At 45.2% G+C, this 13,800-nt stretch overlaps 1 protein-coding gene across 3 annotated transcripts in view; it reads left to right on the top strand.

Moving 5' to 3' along the window:
* Positions 1-13,800, top strand: part of LOC115180395 (UHRF1-binding protein 1-like) — a 45,675-nt gene that overhangs the window by 2,859 nt on the left and 29,016 nt on the right. For all 3 annotated transcript variants that reach the window (XM_029742450.1, XM_029742451.1, XM_029742452.1), the window contains exons 2-6: positions 6,935-7,097; positions 9,864-9,902; positions 12,670-12,761; positions 12,965-13,154; positions 13,253-13,393. In XM_029742450.1, the coding sequence (XP_029598310.1) occupies positions 6,935-7,097; positions 9,864-9,902; positions 12,670-12,761; positions 12,965-13,154; positions 13,253-13,393 (625 nt within the window). The remainder of the gene's footprint in view (positions 1-6,934; positions 7,098-9,863; positions 9,903-12,669; positions 12,762-12,964; positions 13,155-13,252; positions 13,394-13,800) is intronic.

Genomic DNA, 13,800 nt, shown 5'->3' with positions numbered 1-13,800 from the left:
CTCCGTAATAACATAAATTGCCCATCACATTCAGTTGAACCAACCTACAACTGACTGATAATGATCCAAGAGCATTCACGTCCTTACACCTGTAGCTCCTAGAAAACTGTCTGTAAACAACACATAATAACGCCTATAAAAATAAAAGCTTAGATAAAACCTTGAGCCTTTTAGATGTAGGTTGAACCTCCCATGTTACCGGCTGGATAAGAATGAATGACTTGCAAACTGTTTTGGATTGACATAGAACAGTAAGCTTTGTTATAGTCACACACAATGCAGTTAAACAAGTGTTGTACCTTTAGAAAGGGTGAAAGTGCATTGGACTTTTTAATGCATTGCTTCCTGCCAGCAATGCATTGTGAACAAAAGCCCTTTCAGTATTACCAGCGGAGCCCTTGGTATTTATGCGGCAAGGCAGAGGCTTTGATGGCTAGTGGTTGCTGTGCCCTTCATGGTCCCACAAACAGTGGCCACAGCCAAGTTTTACATACACAGCTTATGACTGTCATTTCCTTTTAATCCTTGTTCACACTGTAGGCCTTAATGTTCAAGTCAGTTTTGTTTTTCAAATCCGTTTTGGAATACTGACTGTCCAAACAGCATGTTAAATATGACCAAATCCGATGTGTGTGTTCAGACAAGACATTTGCTGACATGGGTCAGCTAGTATTCATAGTAAAGACGGGTCTGTGCAGTGGTGTAGACTGATTGGTGGTGGTGCTCGTGCTTCCTATCAGTTAGAAGTTATGCATCAAGCTAAAGTGACAACAATGCCTGCCATGGACGTGTCCCAGTTGATTTGAATGTTTAAAATCATAGTGGAAGAACACTTTTTTTTTAAAGCCTCAAATGATATGATCCAACTTGAAAAATGAGTCATTTTTGGCTAGCCACAGCAGTCAATGAGCTAGCTAGGTAACAATAGCTGTTTGGCTTTCTAGTACATTCTCTAATTTGTTTGTAATCAATTAACAAGCTAGTTAGCTACCACTTTTTACTGTCAACATATTAGGCATATCTTGTTCCTAGATAGCTACTAAGTCTGAAAACCACTTGAAGGCAAATAAACCGGATTTGACCATTCAGACACAAGTCGCATGGCCAGGAATCAGATTTGTGTCTGATTTCAAACCGCCTATGGTTTGAAATGTGGCCTGAAATAACCAATTTCATGTGCTTTTGGCTATTCAGACAGCAGGAAAAAGAACAGATTTGAATCGGATATTCAACAAAATTGGATCTGAATCACTTCAAACTGCCAATGTGAACAAAGCTTCAGTGTCCTACAACATTGGATTGTGTGTGTGCACATTACTGTTAGCGTCAGCAGGACTGGGGGAATTATGTCATTATCACTTCCTAGGGTCGTTACGTGATTGGTCGTGCATTCGAAGCAGACCTGCTTGGAAGAAGCCAAACCCACTGCTCATTATAGTGATGTCAATGCTTGGGGCATATTCACCAGGGTTCCACTCAATGAGGTGCAACATATCAACGTTCAGAAAGAAATATATAATGTAGAACAGCCATGCTTCTCTGTCATGAAGAATAGGATAACATCATGTCCGCGCAATACTAGGAGTGTTTCTATCTGCAACGACCTCCTGAAGGCAGGAGAGAAAGGCTGACTCTTGCCTTCGAGGCCTTGTTGTATGTCAAAACATTGGCCTTTGGGAACACAGACACACACACACACAATGCGAGTGTGGCTGGTGGTGTGAGGTGTTTCCATCAACAGTGTGCTGCTCTCAGGTGGTCCCAAGGGTGAGTTGATAAAGATGTCCCTCTCCCCATTAAACCAATAGGCTCAGGTATCGTCATGGACCAGGGCCAGAAACAGCAGGGTCTGGGGCTACACACACACACACGCAGAGATTCTTAAACGTGCACGCATAAACAACACATACACACACTAATGTGACCTTAAAGGAAACACACATAGCGATGTTGGGCCTGTGTGTGTCTGGTCCAGTCAGTATTGAGTGTGTCTGGGAGCCCTGTGCTGTTAAATATTCATTCTACTGAGGCTCACTGTGATCAGGTGTCAACGTTGCTTCAGTCACATGCTCAGCTCTAGCCCCGTCTGTCTTTCTCTATGCATCTCTCCATCTCTTTCTCTCTACATCTTACCTTCTCCTCTGTCTGGCAGGCTATGTCAGTGTTACTCCTCAACATTTCATTCCTAGGGGACTCTAACTGTTGGTGAACATTTTTGTTATAGCCCAGCACTAACACATTTGATTCAACTAGTGGTCTCTGTGGCACGGCTTGACGATGCGTGCAGGAATGTGACTGGACTGATGGGCGGATGATAGATGGAGGGATACCTACACACACACTGACACAGCCGCTAAATACAAAATATTAACCACCGGGTCGGAGAGAGAAGACAGAGGGGAAAGGGGCTGGCTCGGAAGAGTCTAATGTTTCAATCTAAGAACATTCCAAAAATGACAGTGAGGAACATGTTTTGGGAAAAAGGTGCTAAAGTTTTGGAATTTAGTTATTTTCTTATTCATTCAAACCTGCTTGTGCTAACCAGATTTGCTGGCTCAGTCAAAAGCAACACGGGAAACAAAAGTGACCAATGGAAAGAGTTGCTTCTCGAAGGGAAACCGTTTAACACAGTCTTTGTGGAGTTAGGTCTACTTTACTAGCTTAAAGACTTGGGTGTCATTTGCAATAAAGAAATGAGGTCTATTTTCAACACAATAACTCAGAAAATAGTGTATCCAAAATGGTTGCTAGTGTACTTGATAGTGAAGAAGAAACCAATTGGAACACATGATATAAGGACATTAACTAGAAGACTTAAGACAGTGTTTTCAAAATGGACGCTCCACTATACAAGACTGAAAAAATAGGAAAACACTAACAGAAGGCAGTGTTGTGATAATGGGCACATGTTTAATAGAATAAAGACATTGTTAGGAGCACACACGCCAACTCAATGAAGACCGTGTTGTTAGATTGGACACAAGCGTTGTACTTAGGCCTAATAAAATAAAGGCCATTTCTCCAGCACCAGGGCAGGTTTCATTGGTTTATTTCCAGTGAGTTGTGAGAACAGAAACAGATCTGCAGTTAGATCATAGGTTCATCTAATCAAGTTGATTTTCTAATTTAATCTGAAGAATGGACGCACATGCGCGCACACACACTTTCTATCTTTGCAGAGACTACTGAATTGAATAAGTTCTGCCAGGCGACTGGTTTATCCCTCAAAGAATAACCCAAATGTGTGTCTGTGTATCCTGAGGAAGGTTGCTCCAAAGTGACCTTGTCATCCCTTGTTTAGATTGAGTCAGTCAAAGGTGAGGGATCTCCTGTGGGTCCGACTACAATACAAACATCAGCGACAAATCGTGTGGCCAACTGAATGGCACACACACAGGGCCCCGGAGCAATGTAATATTTATGGCTCTGATGGAGGCAGGGAGAAGGTTAGCCTTACAGGCCACAATTACAAAACCTGCGGAGACCATGGCCAAAAGTTGTGTGTGTGTGTGTGTAATTCAAATACAGACAGACACACACCAGCACCAGCTATGACGGTGAAGAGTGGGTGAATCATGCTAATATAAATGAGGAGTATGGGTGTTAACCCTGGTGCCTTGGCTTAATTTAACCTGGCCTCGCCTAATACCTCAGCCACCTAATCATCCACCTCAATCCAGTTTGTCTCCTTCAACTTCTGTTGTAAAATAATGTATTTAATACCTCTACTCTAGGGCAGATTCTAACAATGTTTTAGGGTATTTTTACTGTCTTCTAATCATTTTTGTCCCATTTGAGACTGAACAAAACAGCCAACAAAGATCAGCACACAATTTAGTCATGGAACATCTAAAACCCAGTCGGCAGAAAAGTAGCCCACATTTTAAAAAGCTCAAAAAGATCTCCTAATAAGGTTAGCCCATATAAGGGAACTACCTAAACAAAAGCTTGATCAGGAATGAGGTAGGTACAGGGGAAGTTTAATGAGCTGTTTCCAGTCATTCTGTGTGGGCGCATGTGCGATAGGCCAGAGAAGCTGATCGGATCTTGCTACTTCCTTATGGCCACAGTCAGCAACACAACGGACCGAAGTATAAGAGTTCGCTGTACCAGAGCTCTCTCGCTGTGTGTGTGTGTGTGTGGCCCGTTCACACTGCCCCTCTGCTCCTCACGCTGTGCTGAGAGTGTTGACTGGATGAATAAGGGATCAGCTTACCCTCCCCAATCCTAACCTCGACAGTTGGATGAAGAGTGAAAACTGACCTCAGGTCAGCGTGGAAGGGTTACTTCATCTTATTGTCTTCAATATGGCCTATGAGTTGTGATGTGGGACAAATGAATCCTGCTATATAAGTTACCGGGCCATCGGTTGTATCAGTGTTGTGAATCTGACTAGCGGTTATTAAAACATTGGTTAAAGGATGTTATTTAAATGTTGGCTGAATGTTGCAGCACAGTTGGGAGCTTTTGATCTGGTCCTATTTAAGAGCATGCTTCTATCTGTGTCAGATTAGCTGCCTGCCAACCAGGTAGCTAACAAGATTACGGCAGTCAAACCGTGGCAGTCTCTGCTTCATTAACGTGTGTGTGTGTGTGTTGTCGTGCTTAGGTTGTGGTGTAACGTAGATCGATAAAATGAGAGTTAACGTAGTCAAACAGGCTGTATATGGACACACACTTGTGGTGTACAAACACACACAGGTTGTTGTGTGTAATGTGGATTGATAAAATCCAGCTGTGAGTTACTGGGAATTCTTTATATGTAAACATTAATTAGGACAATGACCTTTTGCCTGGTATGTGGGTGTTTGGCTAACTACTAACCACATACTGTGGTAGGGAGTCTAGGGACTATGGCACCAGGTCATGGGCACAGTGTGTGTTGGAGCTTTGAGCGGGGCCTAGCGATGGAACCCACCCATGCGCACCCAGGACACACACACTCATTGGCTGTGCTACCTCTGATGAAAGATACGAGTTGGGAAACCCTTACAGTTGAGACAGTGTGACCCTAAAGTTCACACACAACCTTGAGTACGGTTTTAAGAGGCAGCAGACATGTCACTGTCTCCCTCTTTTCCAAGTCTATAATTTGACTTTCAGTAGAACTCTATAATGTTCCATAACAGGCCTACCTCATCTCTCTGGGTACTGGTATTTATTAGGATCCCCATTAGCCGCTGTAAAAGCATCAGCTACTCTTCCTGGGGTCCACATGAAACATTACCTAGTACAGAACATTATTAGTCAAGGACTGAAATACATACATTTAAAACATCACACCTAGCCTACATATCAGTACATACACAATATCTAGGTCTAATACATAGTGCAAATTACAATACAAGATATAAATGGTTCTCTCTACAGTCCCCTTTGTGCAGTAAGGTGTTCTTTTTATGGTTTTTTAAAATCTGGTTTTAATCCTAGTTTGAGTTACCTGGGTTGGCAGAGTTCCATGTAGTCTCTATTTAACACTGCATTTCCCAGCCTCTGTTCTGGACCTGGGGTTTGTGAAGAGACCTCAGATTGCATGTCTTGTGTTGTACCGATGAGTATTGGAACTGTGTACCAACTGATGGAACAGACAGTTCGGTACCTTCAACACATCAACACCTCACACAAAGACCAATAGTGATGCAGTTAATCTCCCCTCAACTTTGAGCCAGGAGAGACAGACATGCATGTTACTGACATTCACCCTCCATGTACATCTAAGTGCAATACGTGCTGCTTTGTTCTGAATCAACTGCAAGTTACCCATGTCCTTCTTTGCCACACATGACCACACAGCTGGGCAGTAGTCAAGGTGCAACAAAACTAGGATCTGTCTGGACAGACCTCTTCCCATTTTAGCAACCATTGAGTCTATATGTTTTGACCATGAAAGCTTGCTATCTAGGGTTACACCCAGCAGTTTGATCTCCTCACCTTGCTTAATAGCCACATTATTCAATAAGGGATTTAAACAAGGTTTAGCGTTGAGAGTAATTTCTCCCAGAAATTATGCTTTTTAGTTTTGATATTGAGCACCAGCCTATTGCTAGTTACCCATTCTAAAACTGACTGGAGATCAATGTTCAGTGTTTCAGTTATTTATTTTACTGTTGTAGCCGACGTGTATACTGTTGAGTCGTCATCGTAAATAGACACACAGGCCTTATTTAAGGTCAGTGGAAGGTCATTTGTAAAAACAGAAAACAATGGCCCTAGTAGGCTGCCCTGCGGTATACCGCACTGAACTGAATTTGTATGAGATGGGCTTCCATTAACGAAAACCCTCTGAGTTTTATTAGATGGGTAACGCTCAGTCCATAATAAGGCAGATGATGCAAATCCATAACACCTATGTTTTTTTCAGCAATAGGTTATGATCAATGACATCAAAAGCTGCGCTGAAGTCTAACAAAACAGTTCCCACTATCTTCTTAATATCAATTTCTTTCAGCCAATCATCAGTCATTTGTCAGTGTCGAGCATGTTGAGTGCCCTTCCCAATAAGCATGCAGAAAGTCTGTTGTTAATTTGTTTTCTGTAAAATAACTTTAATTGATCAAACAATCTTTTCCAAAAGTTTGCTCACCACTTTTAACAGGCTGATTTGGTTGGCTCCCTTGTCTCTTCTAGACTATCCCTCTCTCTTCTGTCTTTCTTTCCTTGTCCATTATCTTTCTTGTCCTCACTATCTGCCTTTATTTTTCTCTCTTCTCGTTGGTGGTAAGGGAGAGAGAGGGACTGTACTCTAATGAATTGTGCCAATAAAGACAGGTTAAATGCAATTCTCTCTCCTTACTTTCACTTAGTGTCTCCCTCCCAAAGGCAAGGGTGTCTTGTATTTGTAGTTATGATGATGTATGTTAAGGGTTTCTTTCCTTGATGTTGAATGAATAAGAACAATACTAATTTTCTCCTCTCCTTCCTCTTCCCCCTGCAGGTTTGCTAAGAACCTGTCCCCAGACAAGATCAACCTGAGCACGCTGAAGGGCGAGGGCCAGCTCACCAACCTGGAGCTGGATGAGGAGGTACTGCAGAGCATGTTGGACCTGCCCACCTGGCTGGCCATCAACAAAGTGGGCTGCAACAAGGCTGCCATCCGGGTAAGAGAGAGGGAGACGTGCGCACACACACCTGCACTCTGGGCGGTGCTTTCGCCCTTTGTCCCTCTCCTCAGATGAACCCCACCATCTTAGTCCATATTTAAATGTTACTACCTCTCATCTCTCTCCCCCTGCTCACCCGCAATCTCACTCTCCCACTCTTTCATTCTCCCTTGTCTCCATTGTAATGATAGCGGTGGATATAGAAGTGCACTGAGATGAACTGTGTGTGTCTGTATGCGCACCTCTGACAGTCCCTGGAGATAGTGAATGGAGCAGAATAACAACAAACTCAGTTCTCTACTACCAGCCTTCTTCCTCTTCTTTTTTTTATACTTTGTTTTTATTGTAGGAACACAAGGAAAGTACAAATAAAGTAAAATAAAATAACAAAAAAGATCTGGCAGTTACAGTGCACGTCATACGTTCATCATATTAGTTACATTGACATCTTTGAATTGGACCCTTTTCAAGTACGAAACCCAATTTTCCCAGTATTCCTGACCTCTCACCTTACATTTGACATTTTTAGTCATTTAGCAGATGTTCTTATCCAGAGCGACTTACAGTAGTGAATGCATACATTTCATGCATTTAAAAAAATATATAGATATTTAAAAAAAAAAAAAAATATTGTACTGCCCCCGTGGGAATCGAACCCACAACCCTGGCGTTGCACACACCAATGTCTATCCATTGTGTCACTGTGGGAGGTCTTTTTGTAGCCATTTCCTAGTGACAGCCTCTCCTCCTTCCTCTTCTGAAACCCCCTCTGTTTTCTTTGCCCTAATGGTTCTCTATCTTGTATTTTATCTCTGCTGTCTCAGGACTTCATCTTATCTGTCTCATGACCTTCCTTTTTACATAGCAGGCAATATATTCTAACAAAAGGAGTGGGGAGCCGCCCAGCGTTGAAACTGTGAAAGGATAAAGTTTTGTCTTCTGAAATTGTCTTAAATTCTGTCTGTCTGTTTTCCTAGACGAGGCCCATTGAGTGTCACTAACTTAGGTTTATTGAAGTGTCACACTCGCTGTGCATTGTCCTTGGTGCAATGCTGCAGTCGTAATAGCCCAATCATTGAGGTAATGCGTGCTTGCATGCGTGTCTGTGTCCTCGGTGGCCATGCTCTTCCTCTGCTGAGCAGACTTGTCCATGGCCTCGCTGAGTGACTTGGCGTACTGGACCATGGCTTTGAGCTGGGAGTCAGTCAGCACCCACAGCAGGTCATCTAGGATCAGGATCAGCTTAGAGGCCACCACGTTACAGTCCTTGGACTGGAGATAAACACATTCTACATAGATTATTACATACAAAAGACACACATTAATACTCATTATATATAGACCATGCATGCGTTATACATACAGGATACAGACACACACACCATGTTTCAGTCCTTGGAGTTTTGCCAGTGAGTCACAGAGTTGTGGTCATCTAGCCGAAAGGAACAGTGAAATAGTGGGCCTGGGCCATTTAGCCGGGAGGCCCCCAGTGGGCCTGGGCCATTTAGCCGGGAGGCCCCCAGTGGGCCTGGGCCATTTAGCCGCGAGGCCCCCAGTGGGCCTGGGCCATTTAGCCGCGAGGCCCCCAGTGGGCCTGGGCCATTTAGCCGCGAGGCCCCCAGTGGGCCTGGGCCATTTAGCCGCGAGGCCCCCAGTGGGCCTGGGCCATTTAGCCGCGAGGCCCCCAGTGGGCCTGGGCCATTTAGCCGCGAGGCCCCCAGTGGGCCTGGGCCATTTAGCCGCGAGGCCCCCAGTGGGCCTGGGCCATTTAGCCGCGAGGCCCCCAGTGGGCCTGGGCCATTTAGCCGCGAGGCCCCCAGTGGGCCTGGGCCATTTAGCCGCGAGGCCCCCAGTGGGCCTGGGCCATTTAGCCGCGAGGTCCCCAGTGGGCCTGGGTCAAGCGGAACCTATAGCTAATAGCTCCCACTGATCTAGAGAGAAAAAGAGGGTGTGTGGGTCCCCCAGCTGCAGTTTAACTCCTCTAATACTTTGGCTATAGAAGAGATCACTCTTTGTCTGATTTTTAGATGCCAACACACACGTATACAGTCGCACACACCATCTTTTGTTACAATACACATGCCCATCCTCATTGGAGCGGACACACACAAACCCACAACTCAGGCACCCAAAAACTGTTCCTTTCCTTGTCTAAATCTCTGCTCCAACCTCACCTACAGGAGCAGGCTCTTTGCTTAACCATTTCAGTTCAATGACTGAAGAAGTCGAATACAGTTTTAGTGTGGTAATTCAATTAGCGCCACATATCCAAAGGTTTATTTCAGTGTTTATAGCCTTTTAACGGGGAGTCACTCATTGTGGGGGAAGATGAAAATGCCCAAATCTGCAGATAACTCTTTGGCGTAAAAGCTATTTGATTTGACACGGGCATAATTAAGAGGGTCCGCTCAGAGGGATTAGTGTAGTTTGGGGAGGAGTGGAATGTGCTGGTACTCTGACTGCTTCTCTAGATTGTCTCCTTGATTCATTCTCTCAGCCTGGCTCTCTCATTTCAGCTGATTTACATTCACAGCGATTCAATTTATTTCAGGAATAGACACATTCGTATGCATTTCAGAAAAATATACAAGGAATATGTGACTGTATTTAGTATATAGGTTAAATACAAGAAAATATGATCATATTTTGGCTGTGCCGATGTTGTTGGGCCGAATAGATTGCAGGTGTATGATATTGAACCAATTTTACTGTCATTTATCTGAGCTTGACTGGCTGACTCTAATTCCTTGTCTTCATTGACAGATCCCATGGACCAAGCTGAAGACCCACCCCATCTCTCTGGTAAGTCCCGCCCTCCTTTCCCCTATTGCTGACACGTTACAACTGTACTAGCCACAGTTTTAGCCACTTTATCACTGGTATTGACAATGGACGGCTGCTGCTCTCTGATCCCATGTATTATACACCATCTCCTGCCGTTGTGGCCTTGAGCAAGGCACTTAACTCCCCACAAAGTAAAATACTGCCCTGATAGCCTACTGTATAAAACACGTGGTCCGTCAACCCTCCATCTGGAGAGCTACTGTATAAAACACGTGGTCCGTCAACCCTCCATCTGGAGCGCTACTGTATAAAACACGGGGTCCGTCAACCCTCCATCTGGAGCGCTACTGTATAAAACACGGGGTCCGTCAACCCTCCATCTGGAGAGCTACTGTATAAAACACGGGGTCCGTCAACCCTCCATCTGGAGAGCTACTGTATAAAACACGGGGTCCGTCAACCCTCCATCTGGAGCGCTACTGTATAAAACACGGGGTCCGTCAACCCTCCATCTGGAGCGCTACTGTATAAAACACGGGGTCCGTCAACCCTCCATCTGGAGAGCTACTGTATGAAACACGTGGTCCGTCAACCCTCCATCTGGAGAGCTACTGTATGAAACACGGGGTCCGTCAACCCTCCATCTGGAGAGCTACTGTATGAAACACGGGGTCCGTCAACCCTCCATCTGGAGAGCTACTGTATAAAACACGGGGTCCGTCAACCCTCCATCTGGAGAGCTACTGTATAAAACACGGGGTCCGTCAACCCTCCATCTGGAGAGCTACTGTATAAAACACGGGGTCCGTCAACCCTCCACCCGGCCCGCCACAAGGAGTCGCTAGAGCACAATGAGCCAAGTAAAGCCCCCCCCGGCCAAACCCTCCCCTAACCCAGACGATGCTGGGCCAATTGTGCCCCGCCCTATGGGACTCTCGATCACGGCCAGTTGTAATACAGCCCGGGATTGAACCCGGGTCTCTAGTAACGCACCTAGCACTGCGATGCAGTGCCTTAGACCGCTGCGCCACTCGGGAGGTTGGTGTGCAGGCTTTTGATCCAACCCTGCTCAAACACACCAGTCAGCTTATCAAGGTCCTGTTGAGCAGCAGATTTTTGTACACTGGTGTGTTCGAGTAGGGCTGGACCAAAAGCCTGCACTCCCAGTAGCTCTCTTGGAATCTCCTGGAGGATGGTTGGCCAACCCTGCAACATTACAATTACAACCAAATACTTTTTATGTCTTTATAAAATAATTCCCTCATTCAATAAACCAGGGATCAAATGGCTGAGATGGGAGAGGTAGTAAACATCTTAGTTAATCTATTTGTAAGGAAAAAATATTCAGTATTGAGGGGAGATGGGAGATTAGTTACTTGTCAATTAGGCTATTCTATGAATATATATTTAAAATGGTCAGAATTACATGGCCAGTATTGAATAGAGGAGAATCCAAGCCAATTTTGTGCGTTTGACTGTTTTACACCTGGAGTATGCAGCATTGGTTTCATCAACTATGCACCTGTATCAACTGTGTGTCGGCCATTTGCGGTTATACACAAGAGCCGGTGGAAAGTTATTTTAGGACATCGAACATGACAATGACATTTAAAACATGCTAATAGCTAACTAGCGAGATAACCAGACAAACTACAATATGTTTTGAATTGGCCATCTACACTGAACAAAAATATAAACACAACATGTAAAGTGTTGGTTTCATGTTTCATGAGCTGGAAAACAAAGAAGTATACATTTTTACATCCCTGTTAGTGAGCATTTCTCCTTTGCATATCAAGAAGCTGATTTAACAGCATGCTCATTACACAGGTGCACCTTTTGCTAGGGACAATAAAAGGCCACAGATGTCTTAAGTTTTGAGGGAGCGTGCAATTGGCTTGTTGACTGCAGGAATGTACACCAGAGCTGTTGGCAGGGTATTGGCTGTTCATTTCCATACCATAAGTTGCCTCCAACATCGTTTTAGAGAATTTGGCAGTACTTCCAACCGGCCTCACAACCTCAGACCACGTGTAACCACTCCAGCCCAGCACCTCCACATCCGGTTTCTTCACCTGCGGGATCATCTGGGGGGGCCATTTTGTGGGGAAAAACTCATTGGCTATGCCCACCCATGGCAGTGCACCTGCCTAGTCATGTGAAATCCATAGATTAGGACCTAATGAATTTATTTCAATTTACTCATTTTCTTATTGTTGAATGTTGCCTTTTATATTTTTGTTCAGTATAGTTAACCAGACAAACTACACTGTTATTATTTTACCTGCTGCACAAATGCCTGTCGCTCTTCCAACTCTGGCAACGGCCCACTGGCACACGCAGGTGATGCAAACACCATGACTTTTACAGGATTTGCATTGCTGGCAAAAATGAGCTAACTGGGCAAATAAATCATTAATTAGCAATATATATCAACAAATGTGCACACGCGGGTATGTTCGCTTTGATCTCAGAAACACATCTCGTGAATGTGATTGAAAGACCGCACGTGCCTGCCAATAAAGGCCTACAATAATTATCCTCTGAAGTGCTCTGCAGAGATTGGGAGGCCAGTGTGCTACACACTAATCTGGATGACACTCATCCACGTCTGATGGGAGTAGCCTCATTGTGCAAAAATCACAGAATCAAACAATCTTTTTTTATTTTCTTGTCCATTCTATGTTCATGTCCGACAATTTTCTTTTACTTGCACGGGCAAGCAGACAACCGTTAATGTCGAGCCCTGGTGTGTGTGGTAATCGTCTGCATCTCTGTCTCCCAGACCCTGGACAAGGTGGTAATGGAGATGAGCACCTGTGATGAGCCCCGCCCCCCCAACGGCCCGTCTCCCATAGCAACGGCCTCGGGGCAAAGGTGGGAGCTGGCGCTCTTTCACTCTCTTTCTCCCCCCCATTCAGAGGGTAGTTGTGTGTGTGTGTGTGTGTAAGTGTATGGTGTCTGCCTGCCTGTCCTCGTGCGATGGGGCTGAAAGATTCTTTACTAAAAAACACCTGCATTCAGGTCATCCAAATCCAGCCTTCAATTGCCTACCTCCTCCTCTTCCCCCACTCCCCCAGTGAGTATGGCTTTGCTGAGAAGGTGGTGGAGGGCATCTCTCTGTCCATCAACTCCATCGTGGTGAAGATCAGTGCCAAGGCGTTCAACGCCTCCTTTGAGTTGAGCCAGCTGCAGGTTTGCTCTGTCAACACTAGCTGGAGCCTGTCAGACCTCCGCTTCACCCGCATACAGGACCCACACAGAGGAGAGGTGGGTGCACTGCATACACACATGGCATGGAAGTGTATGTAACCATGGTAACCCTGTGTGTGTGTGTGTGTAACCATGGCTACCTGTGCGTCCCTCAGATCCTGACGTTTAAGGAGATCAGCTGGCAGATGATCCGCATCGAGGCGGACGCCATCCAGAGTGCCCAGAACGAGATGCTGAGTGCCCCCATCCGCCTCATCACCAACCAGTCCAAGATCAGAGTCACCCTGAAGAGACGGGTAAAATACACCACACACACGCGGGCAAGGAAACACAGACACACACTTAGGTGCAAACACACACACACCCGCCTCATCACCAACCAGTCCAAGATTAGATGTCACTCTGAAGAGGCCGGTAGGACGCACACTCACGGAAGCGCACACACAACACACTGATACACACTGACCCAAAATCAGTGCCACTCTGAAGAGACTGGTAGGACACACACTACACATACAACAGTCACACGCACACACATCCGCCTCATCACCAACCAGTCCAAGATCAGTTGCCCTCATTAGACGGGTACGACACACACACAGAATAGAGAACACTATGTGGGCCAACAGCCTGCAGAATCAGCTTCGGTAAACAGATATTTATCTCACACACCAGCAAGCCCTGCAGCCACTGTGTTTGAACA

Source organism: Salmo trutta, chromosome 40, assembly GCF_901001165.1.
Source record: "Salmo trutta chromosome 40, fSalTru1.1, whole genome shotgun sequence".
Classification (NCBI taxonomy): domain Eukaryota; kingdom Metazoa; phylum Chordata; class Actinopteri; order Salmoniformes; family Salmonidae; genus Salmo; species Salmo trutta.
The sequence above is the reverse complement of the archived record's forward strand: the minus strand, read 5'-3'. Positions and strand labels throughout refer to the sequence as shown.